This window comes from Odocoileus virginianus, chromosome 21 (genome assembly GCF_023699985.2).
Source record: "Odocoileus virginianus isolate 20LAN1187 ecotype Illinois chromosome 21, Ovbor_1.2, whole genome shotgun sequence".
Lineage (NCBI taxonomy): Eukaryota > Metazoa > Chordata > Mammalia > Artiodactyla > Cervidae > Odocoileus > Odocoileus virginianus.
This window is the reverse complement of record NC_069694.1, coordinates 40,797,670-40,820,274: the sequence shown is the minus strand read 5'-3', so window position 1 is coordinate 40,820,274 and position 22,605 is coordinate 40,797,670. Positions and strand designations below refer to the sequence as shown.

The following is a 22,605-nucleotide window of genomic DNA, read 5'->3' as shown; positions in this document are numbered from 1 at the left end:
GCTAAACAACTTCAGTCTCATTTCACAGAAGAGGCCGAGGGAAAGGAAACCATTTTCAAGGTTTCTGGAAATTGTTATTTTCTTGTTAATGGTTATTTTCATTGGCAAGGAGAGTTTTGAAAATGGTTATGAAGTTTTTTCCTGAAACCAAATGACTAGAGACTAAGTACATTTGAATTATATTTGGTTATAGGCATTAAAGAATAAAAATAATTTCTCCTTTCTCATGTGAAGTTTGATTTTGGTTTTAGTGAGCTGAGACTGACTTTTTAGGGCTAGAGGAAGGACAAAGGAATCATCAGCTATAAAGTCCATTGAAATCCCTTGAAAATATAGTTATAAAAACAAATCCATTGAAATTTTATATTGTATATTGGTTTTAGGGCTTCCCTGGTGGCTCAGTGGTAAGGAATCTGCCTGCAATGCAGGGGACCCAGGTTCAATCCCTGGGTTGGGAAGACACCCTGGAGGAGGGCATGGCAACCCTCTCCAGTATTCTTGCCTGGAGAATCCCATGAACAGAGGAGCCTGGTGGGCTACAGTTCATGGGGTCGCAGGGAGTCTGACATGACTGAGGTGACTAAGCAGCAGCAGAATAGTGCCTTTAACTCTTTATATCTTTGTGTCTATTTTATCCTTTTTGCAAGTTTTTCTGTTGAAATATATTTAATAGTATGTACACTGGAGAAGGAAATGGCAACCCACTCCAGTATTCTTGCCTGGAAAATCCCATGGATGGAGGAGCCTGGTAGGGCTACAGTCTATGGGGTCACAAAGAGTTGGACACGACTGAGCGACTTAAAAAAACAAAAAGTATGTGCCGAGTCTGAGATTGCTGTATGGGGAACGAGCAGATGAGTTTGAATCAATCATCCTTTCCAGAAGAGATGGCAGTTTCAAGTAAAGATGCAAAATAGAAAATGGGCAATTTACAAAACTTGGGGCAAGGTATGGGTTAGCCACAGAAGAAAGTGCAGTAAACCTGGAACTTGAAATGGTGAAACTGTTAGCAATCTTATGTCCAAAGGGAAGGGGGAGGAAGAAGTTTACTAGAACTTGGAGGGAATTAGTTTTGTACAGAAAGCCAGTGTTCAGTGGAGCAGTGATCTTTAATTAGGGTCATAGCCAGCCTAAGTTACCCACCCCCTCCCCACCAAAGAGGGAGCCCAGGGAATAAATACCCCGGTCCCCCTCTCCTCTTTCTCTCCAAGTTTATGTTAGAGCACTTTGGAATCCCCCATGAATGGTCTTCATCCCCACTAATCTGACTTCTTTGTGTACAGGCCATTAAGCAAACACTGGGATGGCTAATGAAAGATGCCAAATGATATTTACAGTCTTCTTGTGCACTTATTATTGAGACCATCCTAGGGGATAGCCTCTTATGAGATTCAACAGAATAGAATGGTCTTCATATTCTGTGCTTTTTACAAGTGGTCCATCTATATATTTTCCCCCAGATCTCTGCCACCAGTTTCCAACTTTGTTTTTTAAAAGTCTCTGCTCACCTGGCCGGCTCTTTGAGCTCTCACTCATGAGTTAGTGTAGACCTATATCTCAGGCCATTACTTCTACATAAAGTTCAGCATCACACTTAAAAGTTCTGCCCACTTGGAGGGTTTATCCTTATCACTATATTTTAAGTTCATTGTGAGTAAGATTGTATAGCTGGTTGGTGCTGGAACACTATTCACAGTTAACTGGCCATAGGAAACACTCCATGTAGCCTTACTGTTGTTGAGGAAAAAGAGGTGCAGTATTAGGCTTAGGTTCTGAGGGTCTGAATCAACTGCCATTGTAATTTGCTTGTATCTTCAAGGCTGGTATAGGCTTGTTTTTGTTTAGAAATTTGATAATGGAATGCTGGTGTGGGCAACTGAATTTACGGCTTGTTGGATCAGATAACTTCCAGTTCATGTTGGGCATGATCTCTCACCCACTTGATGTCCCATGAGCACAAGATAAGTCTCTCCAAGGACTTAGGAGCAAGGAAGTCACAGCTTTAGAGATAAAAATGGTGTGCGTGCATGCCCAGTTGCTTGTTTTGTCTAGTCTTTGTGACCCTGTGAACTGTAGCCCACCAGGCTCCTCTGTCCATGAGGATTCTCCAGGCAAGAATACTGGAGTGGGCTGCCATGCCCTCCTCCAGGGGATCTTCCCAACCCAAGAATAGAACCTGCGTCTCTTATGTCTCCTGCACTGACGGGTGGGTTCTTTACCTCTAGCGCCACTTGGGAAGCCCTGAGATAAAGAATAGTTAATGGCAAAAGAGGGCATGGTTTACCCTAACATCTTAGGGGTCTGTGCTGTGAATTCTCTGACCAGGGCTTGCCAGAAGGCTCCTTTCAGCATCCTTATCTGTCACAGACTTTTCTAATAACACTTAGTCTGCTGGGTTGTAAGAACCAAATGGCAGGAAAACTTATAGCACAGCCTAGATCTTGCAGAACCCTTTCATGTTCTGGGTTTTGCTGAAAAAATGCAGCCCACCCTATGGGTAACCACTGTTCCATTTCCCCATACTTTGAATATATGAAAAACCCAATTATATTCCATTTTGAGGTCTGTTTTTTATGGCCATTTCCAGCACCAGTGATTCTTTCAGGATCCAATAGGAAACAGACCACTCAAAGTAGAATAATTTCAGGAAGATTGATTTATAAGGTGAGAATTGGGTAGAAGAGTAGTGCCTGAGCCAGAGACCAGTAATGGCAAAATTATTACCGCCCTTGGACCCAAAGGATGGAGAGGAAGGTGCAGTTCTGAGAATCTGGAAATAGAGTTGTCTTGAGAAGAGCTGTGTTCTCCATCTGAGGGTCATTGACGGCTTGAGTCAACTGTACAAGGGGGTATCAGAGGAATAAAGATCTTGATTTCTCCTTTCTTTCTCCCCCTGAATTCCCTCTAGTGCTTCCTAGTTGTCCATCTTAAATGGAAACCAGAGGACAGGAAGCCTGCAGCAATGGCCATTCAGGAAAAGCAGCTTCAGGACAGAGAGCAGGGTGAGAGGGTGGGACGTCATTCCGAAAAGGCTGATGGGAATTATTTATCACGGCCCTGAAGTTTGAATCTTGGATGTTCCTTTGGGGACTATGAATTCCAACAACATGCAGATTCTTTTATTTATGTTTCAGTCCTCGGTTCTTTGCAGAGTTCCTGCCTGCTGTAAAATAGGTGTTCGGTAAATAATTAAGGAGCTTAGTCCCAACACCTTCTGTGTGATGTTGAGCAAGTAATTTATATTCTTGGATTGTCATTCTCCTTGTCTCTAAAATTAGGATACTATATTCATTCTGTTTTACTCATGAGGATGTTGTAAAGGTCAAAAGAAAACAAAGACACTAATATATGAAAGCGCTTTATAAACTGAAATGCTGAATATGCAAGATACTACTTTACATCTTAGAGATTCCTTTCTTGCCGGGGTCCAGCCTCGGCAGGATCCAGGGGGTATCCTCAGGATGAACTGCGTCGGCGAGAGAGAGAGAGAGAGAGAGAGAGAGAGAGAGAGAGAGAAGACACGTGAGACCAGCCTTGATAGGGCCAAGTCTGCGAGGGAGAGAGAGAGAGAGAGAGAGAGAGAGAGAGTGACCAGACGGGGGTGCAGAGTCTGGCAGAGTCTGGCAATGCTTTATTTTTTACCATAGCTTTTATACCCTAAGTTAGTACATTTCTAAGGGGAAGATAGTTTAACATTACATCAGCTTGTCCTTCACAAAACCAGGATGTTTTCTGCATACTTCTTTGTTTATGAGGGTCTTGTACGTTATCTTCTGGCCTTAGGGCCTATTAACATTTTTGCAGGTCAGGTGAATGTAAACCTATTTTCTGTTTCTATGGTGACCTTAACTGAAAGGTAATAGGGTCATGGGGAAATAGTACAGAGTAGAATTATATTCTTGTTAATACAAAAATTAATCTTTCTGCAAAAGTTGTCAGTTGCGTTTATCTAAGAAGTTTACCCCGTACAGACTCTGTGACTTTGGTGAGGCAGCTTTTGCCTAGCACTCCTGGCTGACAATTAACAACCATCTCATTGTTACCACACTAGGGCTAAGTTCTTATTTCTCTAGATCTTTAACTATATTAACAGTGGTTTCTATAACACAACCTTAGCACATTAAAGGCAAAAATACAGCAAGCATAAACACAGCAAGCAAATCACAACCCAATAACCACCTATAGAATAATTTTTCTTATGTTTTCTAATAGGACTCCTTTACCCCTTGAAAGGGTTCTGTATCTATTAGGGCTTTTATATAATCAGGTTCTTTATGCTATTTTATGATTAGGATATTATAAGCAATCATGCATGTTAGTACCAAGGGCATAAATGCATTTGGCCAACAAACTGCCAGCAAAGGAGTTTAAATTAAAACACTCCTTTCACCCTGAATAATCTCATAAAATACCACCACCTGGGAAACTTATTGATTAAAGTTCTAAATTGATTCTTATTTGGGAAGAGATAGGAGAAGGCCTTCCTGCCTGTGTCAGAGAAATTAGGGAGTAGTCCATTGAGGCAGGCATCAGAAAGACAGATATCATCTTTAAGGTGAGAGCCGGGGGCAGCTTTTCGAAATCCCTGAAAACCTGATCTGCCTTGCCTGTCAGGCTTTCTCCTCGTGACCTTGTCATGGGTGGGATCTCGTGAGCTGGCCTTTTCAAAACCCCTGAAAACCTGATTCGCCTTGCCCGTCAGGTTTTCTCCCCTGTGGCCTTTTTAGGGGTAGGGTCTCGTGTTGGCTCCCGGCACTTTCTTCCTATTGGCAGTCACTTGTCTGATTCAGACAAACTTATTAACTCAGACTGCATACTTTTCACAGTGGATTTTACCTTCTAGCTAATTAACCTCCTGACTCTTTAATACACCTTGAACTCTAGTCGTTGAAAGTTCAATATACTTATGTCCAACCTCAGACTTCCTTGTTAACAGTTTTTCTTTTTTCTTTTAGTATTTATTTGTTTGTCTGTGTTGGGTCTTAGTTGCCATAAGCAGGATCCTTTGTGCACAGGCTCAGTAGCTCAGAGGCGTGTGAGGCCAGAGATTGAACCTGAGTCCCCTGCATTGCAAGGTAGACTCTTAACCACTAGGACCACTAGGGGAGTCCCTCCTTGTTTCTTTTTAATATGTCACTGCCCCTCTCACTCTTCCAAAGTTCCTTTTTTTTGGCATAGATTTGGTTTTTCTCCCATTTTCTCCAATCATCTTGATCAGTATGCAGGAGAATTTATTTAAGGATCATATGTGAGCGGTTTTTTGTCATGCACACTTTTCTCTTAGGCAGTTTTTGTTTTTCTTCCTTTTAGTAATGCTTTATTCCTCTGTACTTTGTTACATAAAATGATCTCTGTGACAATAATAACCATTTGTGGCATACTTAGTTTACAGACATGTCATTTAATCATCACAATAATCCTGTGGAGTGGGTAGTATTATTTTCTCTATTCTACAGATAAGGAATCTAAAATCAGATTCCAAGTAATTTTTTTTTTTAAAGAGCAGTTTTAGGTTCATAGCAAAATTGAGAGGAAAGTACAGAGATTTCCCATATATTCCCTGTCTCCACACTTGTGTAGCCTCCCCCATTATCAATATCCCCCACCAGATCAGTACATTTGTTACAACCGGTGAACATTTATTGACACATCACAATCACCAAAAATCCATCGTTTCCATTTCACTCTTGGTATTGTACATTCCATGGGTTCTAACACAATGTGTAATGTATCCATCATTGTAGTATCAGATAGAGTATGTTCACTGTCCTAAAATTCTCCGTGTTTCACATATCCATCTCTCTTTTCCCCCAACTCCTGACAACCACTAATCTTTTTATTGTTTCCATATATGATTTTGCCTTTTTCAGAATGTCGTATAGTTCAATCATACACTATGTACCTTTTCAAATTTGGCTTCTTGTATTTAGTACTGTGCATTTAAGAGTCATCCATGTCTTTTCATGGCTTGATAGCTCATTTGGGTGCTGGGGGGCTGTAACGAGATTCTGTTGTCTGGATGTCTCATAGTTTATTTATCCATTCACCTAATGAAGGATATCTTAGTTGCTTCCAAGTTTTGGCAGTTAGGAAAAAAATACTGTAAACATCTGTGTACAGGTCTTTATGTGGACATAAGTTTCCAGCTTCTCTGGGTAAATATCAAGGAGCACCAGTGCTGAATTGTATGGGAAGAATATGTTTAGTTTTGTAAGAAATTGCCAAACTGTCTTCCAAAGTGTCTGTACCATTTTACATTCCCACTGGCAATGAATGAGTGTTCCTGCTGTTCCAAATCCTTGCCTGTATTTGGTGGTGTCAGTGTTACTGAGTTTGGCCATTCTAATAGGTGTGTAGTGTTATCTTGTTTCAAGTTGCTTTTCCCTGATGACGTATGATATGGAACATCTTTTCATATCCTTATTTGCCATCTGTAAGTCTTCTTTGATGAAGTGTCTGTTAAGTGGCTCATTTTTTAATTGATTGTTTTCTTATTGTATATTTTGCTTAAGTCTTTATCAGATATCAGATATTTGTCTTTTGCAAATATTTTCTCACATTCTGTGGCTTGTCTTTTCATTCTATTGGCATTGTCTTTTGCAAGGAGAAGGTTTAAATGTTAATCAAGTCTGGGCTATCAGTTCTTTCATTATGCTTTGGTGTTGTATCTAAAAAAACCATGGCTGTACTCAGGGTCATCTAGGTTTTCTCCTATCTTATCATCTAGGAATTTTAGAGTGTTGCATTTATAGTTAGGTCTGTGATCCATTTTGAGTTCATTTTTTTGTGAAGGGTGTCAAGTCTGTGTCTAGACTCTTGTTTTTGTTTTTATATGGATGTCCACTTATTTCAGCACCATTTAAACCTTCTTGCAAAAGACAATGCCAACAGAATGAGAAGACAAGCCACAGAATGCAAGAGTTTCTCCATTGTGTTGCTTTTGCTTCTTTGTCAAAGATAAGTAGACCATGTTTATATGTGTCTATTTCTAGGTTCTCTATTCTGTTCCATTGATCTATTTATCTATTCTTTCATCAGTACTGCACCATCTTGATTACTGTAGCTTCATAGTAAGTCTTGAAGTCAGATAGTGTCAGTTATCCAACTTCTTTCTTTCCTTCAATGTTGTGTTAGCTATTCTAGGAATTTTTTGTTTTCATATAGATTTAGAATAAAAAAATATCGACAATATAACATTCTGGGATTTTGATTGGGATTGCACTGAGTCTGTTGATCAACTTGGGAAGGACTAACATTTTGACAACTATTCATTGTCTTCTAATGCTTGAATGGAATAGTTCTTCTTTGATTTCTTTCATCATAGTTTTGTGCTTTTCCTCATACAGGTCTTCCACATATTGTGTTAGATTTATACCTGAGTAGTTAATTTTAGGGGATACTAATATATATGCTATTATGATTTTAATTTCAAATTCTACTTGTTCACTGCTGGCATATTGGAAAGCAACTGACTTCTATATGTTAACCTGCATCTTGTAACCTTGCCAGACTTACTTATTATATTTTAGAAGCTTTTTTGTTGATCCTTTAGCATTTTCTATATAGACAGTCATGTCCATTTGTGAACAAAGACAGTTTTATTTATTTATTCCCATTATGTATATACCTTTTATTTCCTTTTCTTGTCTTACTGCATTAGCTAAGACCCAAGTAACTTTCCAAAGGACATAGAGCTATTAATATTAAGTAGCAGAGCTATTACTTAAACTCACACCCATTTGGTGCCAAAGCCCATACCCTTGAAGCATTAAGCTAGCTTGCATTCAATGTCTCTTTCTTTAACTCTCATCTCTCTTTATTTGTGGCCTCTTAAAGTAATATTTTATAGTTTTTATGTTACGTTAGTTTCTATAGGCACAGATTTTATGTTTAGCTTTGCATATGATTTTCAGCTTTTGTTTATTTGTACTTCCTTTTGCCATCTTAATTATGTTTTTTGGAGGGTTTCTGCTTTCCTTTTTGACTTGGTGCTTTTTTTTTTTTTTATAACCAGAATTCTTGCTCTACAAAATTCTTTCAGCATGGTATATGGAATTTGAAATTTAACTTTTAAGTGCAGTGGTTGCTTGCTTTTACCTTCTTATCAGTAAAATAGAAGATAATAAACCATAAAAAACATTTTTATTAATCATGGCTCACATTGCCTCCCCCATTGCAGAGTGAATTCTCATAGTGTTCATGCTGATCTTTGCAGCCATTAATTTAACAAAAAAGGATTTCACTTAGTGGGACCATGCTGCTGCTGCTGCTAAGTCGCTTCAGTCGTGTCTGACTCTGTGCGACCCCATGGACGGCAGCCCACGAGGCTCCCCCGTCCCTGGGATTCTCCAGGCAGGAACACTGGAGTGGGACCACACACCCTCTTAAATGCAGACTGAACCTGGCAGGTAGCCTGCTTCCCCAGCTTTACCTTGTTTGCTGCTGGTGACTCCTGAGTCATTACAGGTTCACTTTTGCCTCTTGCTGGTTCTCATCCCATGGCTTTAATGATTTGTTTTCTGAGTATTGTAATAACATAATGCAAAAAATCCAGAACACCCATAAAAGATAAAAGAAAAAACCCAAGGATTACCCATAGTACTGTCTCCAAGGGAGAACCAGGTTTAGCATTTTTATATGTATCTTTTCAAGTTGCACTCAGACCATTGTGGGATTATAATAATAATTTTCACAAAAGGTGCCCACTAGGCATGTTGTTACGTATAAATATAAATATATTTTACCTCAATGCTATGTTTTGGAAAAATACAGATAGTCACCATCTCTGCTACTCTGCAGAGTATTTCATTGCAGGTACAAGCCATATTTATATGATCCATGTCCTATGCAGGATAGCCAAGTGCTTTCTTTTTTCCCCTAATCTTCCTCCTCCTCTTGGCCCTGCTTGTTCCTCGCCACCCTCTCCTTTTTCTTCTCCTTTTCCTCTCCTACCCACCTTCCTCTTTTGATAGCTCTTCCTGCCCCTCCCAGCACAGGCCACTCCTCCTCCTTCCTGTCTTCCTCTTCCTCCTCCCTCACACCCTCCTCTTTGTCTCTTTTTTTGCTCTTCTTTAACTTTCTTTAACTGCCTTATTTAACCTTAAGCTGTTCTGCAATAAGCCCACTTGCTTTCTTCATTATGATTTCTTAGTGCTTTTTTATTTTACTTTTTCTTCTTCCCCTCCATACTCAAGTTGGGATTCTACTCAGTCTCCCTTCCCCTCTCATAACTTTGTTCGTGCTATTATTTCTCCCCCTATTCTGATTAGTCTTCACTTTGCTTTGACTTCATTTTCATTAATAATTTAGGTGAGCAGTTTTATGTACCTTGCTGATGATTACACTGTAATTGGTGTCAGAGCCAAGCAAGACCTTGGTTCTACTGGATTTCAGACCAATGGTCTTTTCACTAGATTGCATTACCTTATCATGACTGAAGTTGGAAATATTCTCATATTTAGTGTACAAGTCAAACAAGGAAGAAAGCAAACAAGCAACAAGACCAAAGAAAGATAAAAAATAAATAATGGAAAAGAGAAAACTCCCTAACTTAACAAAGACTTGACTCTTGTGTTCTCTATGCTTAGTGACGTTGTTCCAGGTGAATTAAAAAAGAACTGTTCGTGAATGTTTACCTACTTTCATTTGTCTAAGACTTTTAAAATCTATAACAGTTAATCTAACCAACAGTGTTATTTGAGACCTAAGATTATAAGATTAAAAGGAAGTATAATAAACATAGTGATATCTGTACTCAGAGGTAAAAGAACCATGCCTGATATATTAATTTGTTTTTCAAAATTAAAGGAGTTTGTATACAGGCTCTGTACAAAAAATCAGGTAGTCAAGACTTGGTCTAGCAATCTTTTCCCTAAATCATCACAAGTAAGTAAGGAAATTATAAATATGTGATTAGGTAAACCAGGCTGGGAAAGGAAAACACTGGTCTTTTGAATGTATCTTGGCAGTAAGTTTTTAGAAAGCCAAGATCACTTTCTCTATAGCTTTTCTCATGACTGCCTTTGTTTCTCTTTGACAGTAATTGTTTCCTAATCTGAGACTTTTTACTCAAACCACCCATTTAACATGTGCTAAGTCATAGAGGAGGAAATGGCAATCCACTCCAGTATTATTGCCTGGAAAATCCCATGGACAGAGGGCCTGGTATGCTACAGTCCATGGGGTTGCAAAGAGTCAGACATGACTGAGTGACTTCACTTCAATTTAAGTCATTGTCAGAATTCTACACCATGACCTGTCCATCTTAGCTGGCCCTACATGGCATGGCTCATAGCTTCATTGAGTTAGACAAGGGTGTGGTCCACGTGATCAGATTGGATAGTTTTCTCTGATTGTGGTTTTCATTCTGTCTGCCCTCTGATGGATAAGGATAAGAGGCTTATGGGAAGCTTCCTGATGGGAGAGACTGAGGGGGAAACTGGGTCTTGTTCTGATGGGCGGGGCTATGCTCAGTTCAGTTCAGTCCAGTCACTCAGTCATGTCCGACTCTTTGCGACCACATGGATTGCAGTACACCAGGCCTCCCTGTACATCATCAACACCCAGAGTTTACTCAAACTCATGTCCATTGAGTCGGTGATGCCATCCAACCGTCTCATCCTCTGTCGTCCCCTTCTCCTCCTGCCTTCAATCTTTGCCAGCATCAGGGTCTTTTCAAATGAGTCAGTTCTTCACATCAGGTGTCCAAAGTACTGGAATTTCAGCTTCAACATCAGTCCTTCCAATGAATATTCAGGATTCCTTTAGGATGGACTGGTTGGATCTCCTTGCAGTCCAAGGGACTCTCAAGAGTCTTCTCCAACACCACAGTTCAAAAGCATCAATTCTTTGGCGCTCAGCTTCCTTTAGAGTCCAACTCTCACATCCACACATGACTACTGGAAAAACCATAGTCTTGAAGAGATGGACCTTTGTTGACAAAGTAATGTCTCTGCTTTTTAATATGCTGTCTAGAATGGTCACAAGGACTTCCCTGTGGCTCAGATGGTAAAGCGTCTGCCTACAATGCTGGAGACCCAGGTTTGATCCCTGAGTTGGGAAGATCCTCTGGAAAAGGAAATGGCAACCCACTCCAGTATTCTTGCCTGGAAAATCCCATGGACGGAGGAGCCTGTTGGGCTACAGTCCATGGGGTCACAAAGAGTTGGACACGACTGAGTGACTTCACTTCAGAATGGTCATAACTTTTCTTCCAAGGAGTAAACGTCTTTTAATTTCACAGCTGTAGTCACCATCTGCAGTGATTTTGGAACCCCCCAAAATAAAGTCTGTCATTGTTTCCACTGTTTCCCCATCTATTTGCCATGAAATGATGGGACTGGATGCCGTGATCTTAGTTTTCTGAATGTTGAGTTTTAAGCCTACTTTTTCACTCTCCTCTTTCACTTTCATCAAGAGGCTCTTTAGTTCTTCCAGATATCTGCATATCTGAGGTTATTGATATTTCTCCCAGCTATCTTGATTACAGCTTGTGTTTCATCCAGCCCAGCGTTTCTCATGCTATAAGTTAAATAAGCAGGGTGACAATATACAGCCTGGACACTTTCCTTTCTCTATTGTATTCAGTACAATACAATAGAATGGGGCCATGCTCAGTAAATCTTTAATCCAATTTTCTGTTGATGGGTAGAGCTGTGTTCCCTCCCTGCTATTTACCTGGGCCAAACTATGTTGAAGGTGATGAAGATGATGGCGACCTCCTTCAAAAGATCCCATGCCTGTACTGCTATACTCAGTGCCCCAACCTCGCAGCAGGCCACCACCATCCCACGCCTCCACTGGAGACTCCTGGCCACTCCCGGGCAAGTCTGGGTCAGTCTCTTCTGGGGTCATTGCTCCTTTCTCCTGGGTCCTGGTGTGCACAAGATTCTGTTTGTGCCCTCCAAGATTCTATTTCCCAGTCTGTGAAAGTTCTGGCAGCTCTGTGGTTAATGGCGACCTCCTCAAGAGGGCTTATGCCATAGCCAGGTCTGCTGCACCCAGAGCCCCTGCCCCTGCAGCAGTCCACTGCTGACCCGTACCTCTGCAGGAGACACTCACACACGATTCTGTCTCAGTCTCTGTGGGGTCCCTGGGCCCTGGTGCGCACAAGGTTTGTTTGAGCCCTCTGAGCATCTCTAGTTGGAATGGGGTTTGATTCTCAACATAAATTCACCCCTGCTACCATCCTACTGGAGCTTCTCCTTTGCTTGTGGATGTGGGGTATCTCCTTGGGTGCTCCAGTGCCATGCAGCTGCCAGTCCCAAAGAATGCTCATCTCACACACCAGCAAAGTGATGCTCAAAATTCTCCAAGCCAGGCTTCAACAGTATGTGAACCAAGAACTTCCAGATGTTCCAGCTGTTTTTAGAAAAGGCAGAGGAACCAAAGATCAAATTGGTAACATCTGTTGGATCATCAAAAAAGCAAGAGAGTTCCAGAAAAACATCTATTTCTGCTTTGTTGACTATGCCAAAGCCTTTGACTGTGTGGATCACAACAAACTGTGGGAAATTCTGAAAGAGATGGGAATACCAGACCACCTGACCTGCCTCTTGAGAAATCTGTATGCAGGTCAGGAAGCAACAGTTAGAACTGGACATGGAACAACAGACTGGTTCCAAATCGGGAAAGGAGTACGTCAAGGCTGTATATTGTCACCCTGCTTATTTAACTTATGTCATGAGAAACTCTGGACTGGATGAAGCACAAGCTGGAATCAAGATTGCTGGGAGAAATATCAATAACCTCAGATATGCAGATAACACCACCCTTATGGAAGAAAGCAAAGAAGAACTAAAGAGCCTCTTGATGAAAGTGAAAGAGGAGAGTGAAAAAGTTGGCTTACAGCTCAACATTCAGAAAACTAAGATCATGGCATCCAGTCCCATCATTTCATGGCAAATAGATGGGGAAACAGTGGAAACAATGACAGACTTTATTTTGGGGGGTTCCAAAATCACTGCAGATGGTGACTACAGCCGTGAAATTAAAAGACGTTTACTCCTTGGAAGAAAAGTTATGACAAATCTAGACAGCATATTAAAAAGCAGAGACATTACTTTGTCAACAAAGGTCCATCTCTTCAAGACTATGGTTTTTCCAGTAGTTATGTATGGATGTGAGAGTTGGACTCTAAAGGAAGCTGAGCACCAAAGAATTGATGCTTTTGAACTGTGGTGTTGGAGAAGACTCTTGAGAGTCCCTTGGACTGCAAGGAGATCCAACCAGTCCATCCTAAAGGAGATCAGTCCTGAATATTCATTGGAAGGACTGATGTTGAAGCTGAAACTCCAGTACTTGGGCCACCTGATGTGAAGAACTGACTCATTTGAGAAGACTCTGATGCTGGGAAAGATTGAAGGTGGGAGGAGAAGGGGACGACAGAGGATGAGATGGCTGGATGGCATCACCGACTCAATGGACATGAGTTTGAATAAACTCCTGGAGTTAGTGATGGACAGGGAGGCCTGGCGTGCTGCAATCTGTGGGGGCTGCAAAGAGTCAGACATGACTGAGCGGCTGGACTGAACTGAACTGAAGTCATTGTTGTTTATTATATTGTGCATTTAGGATATATCAACTATTGAATTAATTAAATAAGGCAAGAGGCTGAGGTGACTCAAATGTCATATGTAAGCAATCCAAAATATAAGCCTATAAATGCCTCAAGTTTACAAAATCAAAACCTAAGGACAGTCAGTTCCTAACATCCAATAGGCACTGAGCTGTAGTCAGTCAATGATTTCCTTGCTTTGCTTCCATCTTTTCTTTGTAAATGTGTCTCCCTGAGCTTCCCATCCCTGGAATGCTCCTAACTACTCCTGGTTTGACACTGCCAGCTTGGAATCCATTCTTGCTTGAATAAACTCTTTTAATTTGCCTCAGTTTATGTTTTAACACTGTACAGTGAAAAGACCACATTTTTAAACCAGAAGGAATTCTTTTTATGCTGATAAGAATTGCCTTTTAAAGTAAAAGTAGGTTAATGTTGCTTCATGTGTTTTTGAGAGAAGGGGATGTTCCCCTTGCGAATTGCTGGTAGCTCAGTGGTAAAGAATCTATCTGGAATGCAGGAGCTGCAGGAGATATGGGTTAGACCCCGGGGCTTGGAGGATCCCCTGGAGGAGGGCATGGCAACCCATTCCAGTATTCTTGCCTGGAGAATCCTGTGGACAGAGGAACCTGGCGGGCTACAGTCCATGAGGTCACATAGAGTCAGACATGACTGAAGTGACTGTGCATGCACGCATGCACAAACAAAACATCCCTCAAAGATGCAGATTTGCCACTAATGAAACAGAGAAAGGATGTGTGGCAAGATGGGAAGTCAGCTTGGAAAGAATGGTCCCCAGAGTGTTTCGAGCAGTTAAGTGACATTGGAGAAAAAGCACCACCTCTCCGATGATTGCTCTGAAGGAAGCCCTTTTCAGCTGATATATGTTGCACAATTTTTAGAGTCAGTTGTATACTTTACATCTTGTTTCTCCAGGATAGATAGGCTTCTTGAAGATAGAACCTGTGTTTTCCACTTCTGTGCACTTCCCATAGCATTCAACAGACTGTTGTATACATTGCAGATGTTCAATAAGTATGTTGATTAGCTGCTGAGGGTAGAGTTCAGGGGAGGAGAATTAGGAATAAAATGTTCTCCAGTTAATTGCAAATTGCTTCCCTACTTAAAAATGAATTTGCATTTTATTATCTTTTCCTACAGTTCCTGGAATACGCTTCAGTTGGCATCTGTCATTTGATTTTATACAATTTTGTAAATTTTATGGAAATTTAAATTCTTTTTGAAAAAATTTCTTATGAAAATTAAAATTCTTACAAAGAGTCTGCTTTAGGATTTTCTGTTGTTTCAAGGTGGAAAGAAGTGCTGTGTAAAGGCAAGCCTGTTTCAATCATACTTCATGTAATTTGTTAAGAGAATCATTGAAATTTAGAGCTTGTAGGGACCACGTTATTATAGCCTAAACACCCAGAACTCTACCTGGAACACAGTGGAAACTTACTAAGTCATTGAAAAATAAATGAATCATTTAGTACATTCTCTTCACTTCACGATCAAAGACACTAAGGCTCAGATTACTTGTCCACAGTTACAGGATTGGCACAGGATAGGTTAGAATACATACTCCTTGATGTTATCATGCTTTAAATGTAGATTTCACATTCAAATTATAACATGGAAAAGAGCTTAAATTCAGTCTTTGAAAAACTTCTTTTACTTTAAAGTGTATGAATAAATCAAATTCTTAGGTTAATATCTATTAATATTATATTTTAGAAAGGGAGTAGTAAGAATTTGTTCATACAAGTCAAAAGGATTGTTTGAAGGGAAACCAGGGTAAAATGTCTTTTAAGTGGTTTGTTCAAGGCCTGTCAGTCTCTTCCTTTCCTTTCTCCAAGTTTTTTTTCCCTCCATTTTTTATGATTAGTGGTTCCTATCCACTATGAAAGACTTTCTGTTGGAAACATTTGTCTCTCTCAACACATAATACATCTACAACTCTGTATCGCTTGGACTTTCAAGAATGTCGGTTATCCTGTGGATTGATTTTCTGTTATTTTACAGGATGGAAGAAAAGAGTCAAGCTCGTGTACTTGTTTGAAGGGGCCGAAGCTCTCAGAAATAGGGACGATCGCCTGGATGATCACGCTCAGTGATGCCCTCCACAACTTCATCGATGGCCTGGCCATCGGGGCCTCCTGCACCCTGTCTCTTCTGCAGGGACTCAGCACCTCCATCGCCATCCTGTGCGAGGAGTTCCCTCATGAGTTAGGTGAGGAGTTCTGCCCATGTCGTCCAAGTCTGTCAACTTCTTGGTTTAAGGGGATGCAGACGTTTCAGATGACATGCTCTGAAAACTCCTGCTGATGTCTCGAAAAGAAGGAGCCTTTTTAGACATTGGTTATTATCTTTTATTTCATCCAAAAAGAGAAAAAAATATTTAAGTAGAGAACAAATCTACTCAAACTATTTAAGTAGAGAACAAATGTATGAACACGAGTGACGGGGAAAGAGGTGGGGTGGAATGAATTGGGAGATTGGGATCGACAAATATATATATATGTATATTGACATATATATATATATGTATATTGACATATATATATATGTATATATATATTCTATTGATTGTTGTTGTTCAGTTGCTAAGTCATGACTGACTCTTTGCAACCCCACAGACTGCAGCACGCCAGGCTTCCCTGTCCTTCCCTTGGGCAAACTGTCTCCTAAAGTTTGCCCAAGTTCATGTCTGTTGAGTTCAGTTCAGTTGCTCAGTCATGTCTGACTCTTTGCAACCCCATGGACTGCAGCCCACTAGGCCTCCCTATCCATCACCAACTCTCGGAGTTTACCCAAACTCACCTCCATTGAGTCGGTGATGCCATCCAACCATCTCATCCCCTGGCATCCCCTTCTTCTCCTGCCCTCAATCTTTCCCAGCATCAGGGTCTTTTCCAATGAGTCAGCTCTGGTGGTGCCATCCAAGCATGTCATCTTCTGCCACCCTCTTCACCTTTTGCTTTCACGACTATTGATACTATGTATAAAGTCGGTAACTAGTGAGAACCTGCCGTATAGCTCAGGGAACTCTTCTTGGTGCTCTGTGGCGACCAAGCTGGGAAGGAAATCTAAGAGAGAATACCTGTATACATAAAGCTGATTCACTTTACTGTGCAGTAGAAACTCACACAATGTTGTAAAGCAACTATACGCCAGTAAAAAGGAATTAAAAAAAAAACAAACTGTTGACTTAATGTGTTCTTCTTCTAGGGGACTTTGTGATCCTACTCAATGCAGGAATGAGCACTCGACAAGCCTTGTTATTCAATTTCCTTTCTGCGTGTTCCTGCTATGTTGGGCTAGCTTTTGGCATCCTGGTGGGCAATAATTTTGCTCCAAATATTATCTTTGCCCTTGCTGGAGGCATGTTCCTTTATATTTCTCTGGCGGACATGGTAAGACATTTTAAGATTTTGTTGTGTTTTAAATTTGGAAATAAACATCTGGGTTATGAATTGACTAAGGGTGACCTTTTGTTTTTCTCAGTGTGGATGGCCTTTCTGTTGTCATTTAAAATATTCCAGGTCCAACAGATAACTCCTTTTGAGTGGTTTGTTCTAATAGTGATTTGAAAGTGATTCTCATCAATTCTTTGATCTAGGTAGGATCTCATTGCTAGAGGACGAAATGACTTATTTTTGCTGAAGTAGAGATATTTTCCCGGGTGTTTTTTCCTTGTGAGTAAAGCTTGTATCCTGCTATGGTATGGCTCCATAGGACTTTTCACCCTTGTTTCAAGATTTCATATTTGGAAGGAAATGACTTGTTGAATAAACTAAATAGCATTTTGTTACTTCAAAGTTCTAAACAGTGAGAGCCTTTTGAGTTAAAGTAAATTTGATAAATTAAAGTTGAATGATATTTACTTGGGTCAGTATATATTTATATCTATGTTTATGTTTATGCTGTTTTTGTCTATGTCTGTGTGTGTGTGTGTAAGGGAGAGAATACCAGTGGTTCCTTGCATTTTCAAATAAATCATGGATAGCTTTCTAGAAAATGAAAATGTACTGCTGCTGCTGCTGCTAAGTCGCTTCAGTCGTGTCCGACTCTGTGCGACTCCATAGACGGCAGCCCACCAGGCTCCCCCATCCCTGGGATTCTCCAGGCAAGAACACTGGAGTGGGTTGCCATTTCCTTCTCCAATGCATGAAAGTGAAAAGTGAAAGTGAAGTCGCTGTCTTGTCCGACTCTTTGCTACCCCGTGGACTGCCAACTACTAGGCTCCTCCGTCCATGGGATTTTCCAGGCAAAAGTACTGGAGTGGGTTGCCATTGCCTTCTCTGAAAATGTGCTAAGTGGATATAAATCAAGGAATGTTTCCTTTGTATTTGGAACTGAATGTGTTTTTACATATATAATTACTAATTTAATTTCCTCCACCTGCATTCTTAACTCTGTTCATTTTTTTGTGCAGACCTTTGTAAGCACAAGGATTTCATCTCTTAGAACCATCACTGCATTTATGTTTTCCTTCACAGAATTTAGTGCCTCATAATGTATTTATGTTAGGTCATCACTTCTTTTTTTTTAAAATATAAGAACAGAATCTATTAGAGTTATTCAGTTTAAAGAAATAACACAAATAAATGATGCTATATATACTTACAGCAGCTTTGCTTTTTTCAGAAAGGCTTCACAAATTTCATCCACTGTATCCTTGTAAAAGTTTTCTCAAATCAGGCAAATGGAGGGACTACAGACTCTGGAGGTCTCCTGGATGCTTTGGCGCATTGCACCACTGTGTACATAGCAAATCACTTGGAAATCTGTTTTGAAAAGATGACATTTACAGATCTCTTCATAAGCCTTTTCAGTAGAAGTTTTGTGCTGAGAAAGGGTGGATTTTAAGTACAGAACTTGGGGTTTTAATTGCTTTCACCACCATGAGATTGTTATAGTCTTCAATTCAAAAACAGCACCGTTTATTTTAAAAAACCTTATGATTTTGTGAGGGATAGAACAAGCAAAAGGAAACAAATTGAAGAGAACAAGAACTAACTGTATAGTGATTTCTAAAAGCATATTTAATCAGCTATTATCGATTGATATTTTTGTATCAGACTTGAAAATTGGTAAGGCATTGCAGACGGTGGAGGGAGCAGGAAGGCACGGTTTTTGGTCCACAGAGAGAGGAACCTAAATTCAACAAACAAAACCACACACGTGATTACGTAAATACAAATAAAAACTGAAATGAATGGAAAAACAGTATATGTGATGAAAGAGGATCATAGGAGTGTCTAAGTTAGGAAGGCCTAAGAGAAACCTTCCTATGAAAGTAAGAAAGTAGAAACCTCAAAGATTTAGCTCATTGAAAGACTTGAGGAAAAAGAGGTTTTGGTGGGTGTGAAGATTTTGAGGATGGAAAGAGGCTGGATACATTTGAGGTCCGAATGATGCGGATGGAGCAGAGAGAGCAAGGAAGAGAGGGAGAGGAGGCATAAAATGAGGTTAATGTCAAGTCACTGATTGACTGACCTGGGGAACACAGTTTTCCTACTCTTCTTGTTGATGTCTGATTACGCTGGCTTTTGCCGTTATGCTGTCTGTACTAAAACATTTAAACCAGGGACAGAAACACTCACCCCTTCCCACCCAGACAGGAATCTGTAATAACTGTTTTATGTTTGACCACAAGATGGCAACAGTTATCTAACAATGTATCTTTCCTCTAGTTTCCAGAGATGAACGATATGCTGAGAGAAAAGGTAACTGGAAGAAAAACCGATTTCACCTTCTTCATGATTCAGAATGCTGGGATGTTAACTGGATTCACAGCCATCCTGCTCATTACTTTGTATGCAGGAGAAATCGAATTGGAGTAATAAGAAGTGAAAGATGGTGGTGTTAATAAAGGCATTTAATAAATAAAAACAGCTCCAAAGGGATTTTTAAGCTGATCCTATTTAGTTAAAAGATAATTTTGTTTTTAGCTGTATGTCAAGAAAACTGATTATTGGTTTCAGGATCTGTGAAATAGACAATCATTTGTTGTTAAAAATGCTTTAAAAAGCTTTTGGTTCCAGTCTGAAAAGCCTGATACATGAGATCTTTGGTAAATGCTGACTTTTTTTAAATGTTTCATGCATATTAAAAAACCATCACAAAGCAAGAAACATGCAGTCTATAATCATTTTGACACCAAAACCCAGAGGAAAATATAAACTAGGCCATATAAGCCTTTAAATCTCTATGGTTGGATCAAATGTTCAAGTGGTTTCAGAGTGGTTTCTTTCAATTAATTTGTTCTAGTGCTTTCACAAGCAAGTACATAAAAATGTGGAAGAGAATCAAAATGTACAAAACACAGATATAAATGATTCTAAGGCCTTAATGAATCCAGGAGAGAAAGATTGCTTATAGCTTTGGTTTTGTTTTTATATTACAGATAGGGACTTGTCGGATGGCTTTGAAAAACCATCTTGAAATAATATGAAATCAGTGAAATTTTGTTAGCTCTACTAATTTCAGACTCAGATTTTTTTTACCCCCTAAGTGTAATGTAAAGCTGATGACAGCTCATCGGCAGTATCCAGTGTGTTTCCTTTGTCAAGGTGAAGAAAATGTTGGTTTATAGAAAGAAATTGAATGCAATTTTAAGCAATTTACTTTTAAAGATGAATACAACTATTTAGCAGAGGATATTTTAAGTAAATGCAAAATGAAAGCTGAATGGCTGTATGTCAAATACTAAGATATATGTTTTCTATGGGTGCCCAAGAGACAGAAAATTTTTTTTTGTATTCAGCCTATGTTTTTCCTATATGGTATATTTTGCAAAAAAAAATCCCACACAGCATGATTATTTTTCTACCTTTTATAAAAGATAAAGCCTGTTTATTCATTTAGTAGATACAGAAAGTTGGTCTATAATTGAACATCCTAGCCCCAATCTCACTCCCAAATCACTTAAGGGAAGACGATTTAACTGAGAAAAATATTTCACAGAAGCCAACAATGACCTCAGGAATCATACTGTCCCACAGGCTGTAAAATTGTGTCACATAGCAATAATGCAGAAGTGATGAATGTTTAGCATATATGTTGATGTACATTTCCCTCTGACAATTTAAAAATATTGTTTGACCAAATAGTAAACACCTTTGAAACCTTGTATTGTGTCATTCATTATTCATTTTAATGGATAGTTTTTGAGTGACTTTCATGTACCTGGTATTACGAGGAAGAGAAATAGGTATATTTATTTCAAAGCTATTCAGCAAATAAATACTGTAAAGATTAATCATTGTTCATTGAAATCAGTATACATAGAATCTATTTTTATCATTTCACCTGTTTACATTCAATCTTAGGAAATAATCTTTACCTCTTCAAAGCACAGATTGTATGTCTGGGTTGAGAAGCTATTTAAGAAGCTACAACATGGTGGTATATATGTATCCTCTATGTCTTTGTCTCTATTCCTGCCCTGAAAATAGGTTTATCAGTACAGTTTTTCTAGATTTCCATATATATCTATTAATATGCAATATTTTTTTTTCTCTTTCTGACTTACTTCACTCTGTATGACAGACTCTAAGTTCATCCACATCACCAAAATGACCCAATTTCATTCCTTTTTATGGCTGAGTAATATTCCATTGTATGTAGGTACCACATCTTTATCCATTCATCTGTCAGTGGACATCTAGGTCACTTCCATGTCTTGGCTATTGTAAATAATGCTGCAATGAACCTGGGGGTACATGTGTCTTTTTGAATCATGGTTTTCTCAGGGTATATGCCCCCGAGTGGGATTGCTGGGTCATTGGCTCCCCAGGTGTCTCAGTGGTAAAGGATCCACCTGCCAAGCAGGGGACATGGGTCAGGAAGATCTGGAGAAGGAAATGGCAACCCGCCCCCGTATTCTTCCTTTGGAAATTCTATGGACAGAGGAGCCTGGTAGGCTGCAGTCCATGGGGTCGCAAAGAATTGGACATGACTTAGCAACTAAACAATGACAATAACAAAATGGTATACATACACTGCATGCCTGCACGCTCAGCTGCTTTAGTTGTGTCCAGCCCTTTGTGACCGCATGGACTGTAGCCCGTCAGGCTCTTCTGTCCATGGGACTCTCCAGGCAAGAGAGTGGGTTGCCATATCCTGTTCCAGGGGATCTTCCTGACCCAGGAATGGAACCTCTGTTCTTGCATCTCTGGCAGGTGGGTTCTTTATGACCAGCACTACCTGGGAAGCCCATATATACACTACCGTGTGCAAAATAGCTAGCTAGTGGGAAGGTACTATATATATATATGCAGCACAGGGAGCTCATCTCAGCGCTCTGTGATAATGTGGATGGGTGGGATGGTGGTGGGGGAGGGAGGCTTTGCAGGGAGGGGTCTTATATGTACTTATGGCTGATTCACGTTGTTGTAGAGCAGAAACTAACAACAATGTAAAGCAATTATACTCCAATTTTAAAAAATTTTTAAAAAGCTGCCACATGATATTAAAACAGGATAGTTTAACAAACTCATCTGGTGTTGATCAAAATGCATGTGGACTGTCTGGGTGCTCTGTGTTACTCTCTCTATGTATTGGTCTTTTGGCCATTTTTCTCAAATACGAGGAGAGCAGAGATGATAGGGTATGATGATCCCCAAAATAGAAAATTACTACTTATTAGAGGCTATGGTTCCAGGCAGAAGGTAGGATAGGTGAAGCCGTGATTAAATTTAAATTATCCTAGATAACAAAATGTAAACCTGTCAGTCAACATACCTTAGAGACATTCATTTATGCAAGTTGAATATTCTATAATTTGGGGCTTTAAAGATGCTACTATGACAAACCAAAAATGGTTTCAACACATTGTATGGGGGTGTATACTTTTATTTTTATATTATTGAACTTTATAAAAATTGATTACTAATTTGGCATTTTTTGAGTCCTGCATCAGCCCCTGTCTTAGTCTGTTTAGACTGCTATAGCAAATACCACAGACTGAATAGGTTATAACCAACCAAAATCTATTTCTTACAGTTCTGGAGGCTGGAAGTCCAAGATCAATGCACAGGCACATT

General features: G+C 39.8%; 1 protein-coding gene across 3 annotated transcripts in view; it reads left to right on the top strand.

The window, feature by feature from the left end:
- The window catches only part of SLC39A8 (solute carrier family 39 member 8), an 84,375-nt gene extending 63,685 nt beyond the window's left edge, over positions 1-20,690 (top strand). For all 3 annotated transcript variants that reach the window (XM_020901950.2, XM_020901949.2, XM_070452193.1), the window contains exons 7-9: positions 15,578-15,785; positions 16,784-16,968; positions 19,252-20,690. In XM_020901950.2, coding sequence (XP_020757609.1) covers positions 15,578-15,785; positions 16,784-16,968; positions 19,252-19,401 — 543 coding nt within the window. In that variant the 3' untranslated portion in view covers positions 19,402-20,690. The remainder of the gene's footprint in view (positions 1-15,577; positions 15,786-16,783; positions 16,969-19,251) is intronic.
- The last annotated feature ends 1,915 nt before the right edge of the window (positions 20,691-22,605 follow it).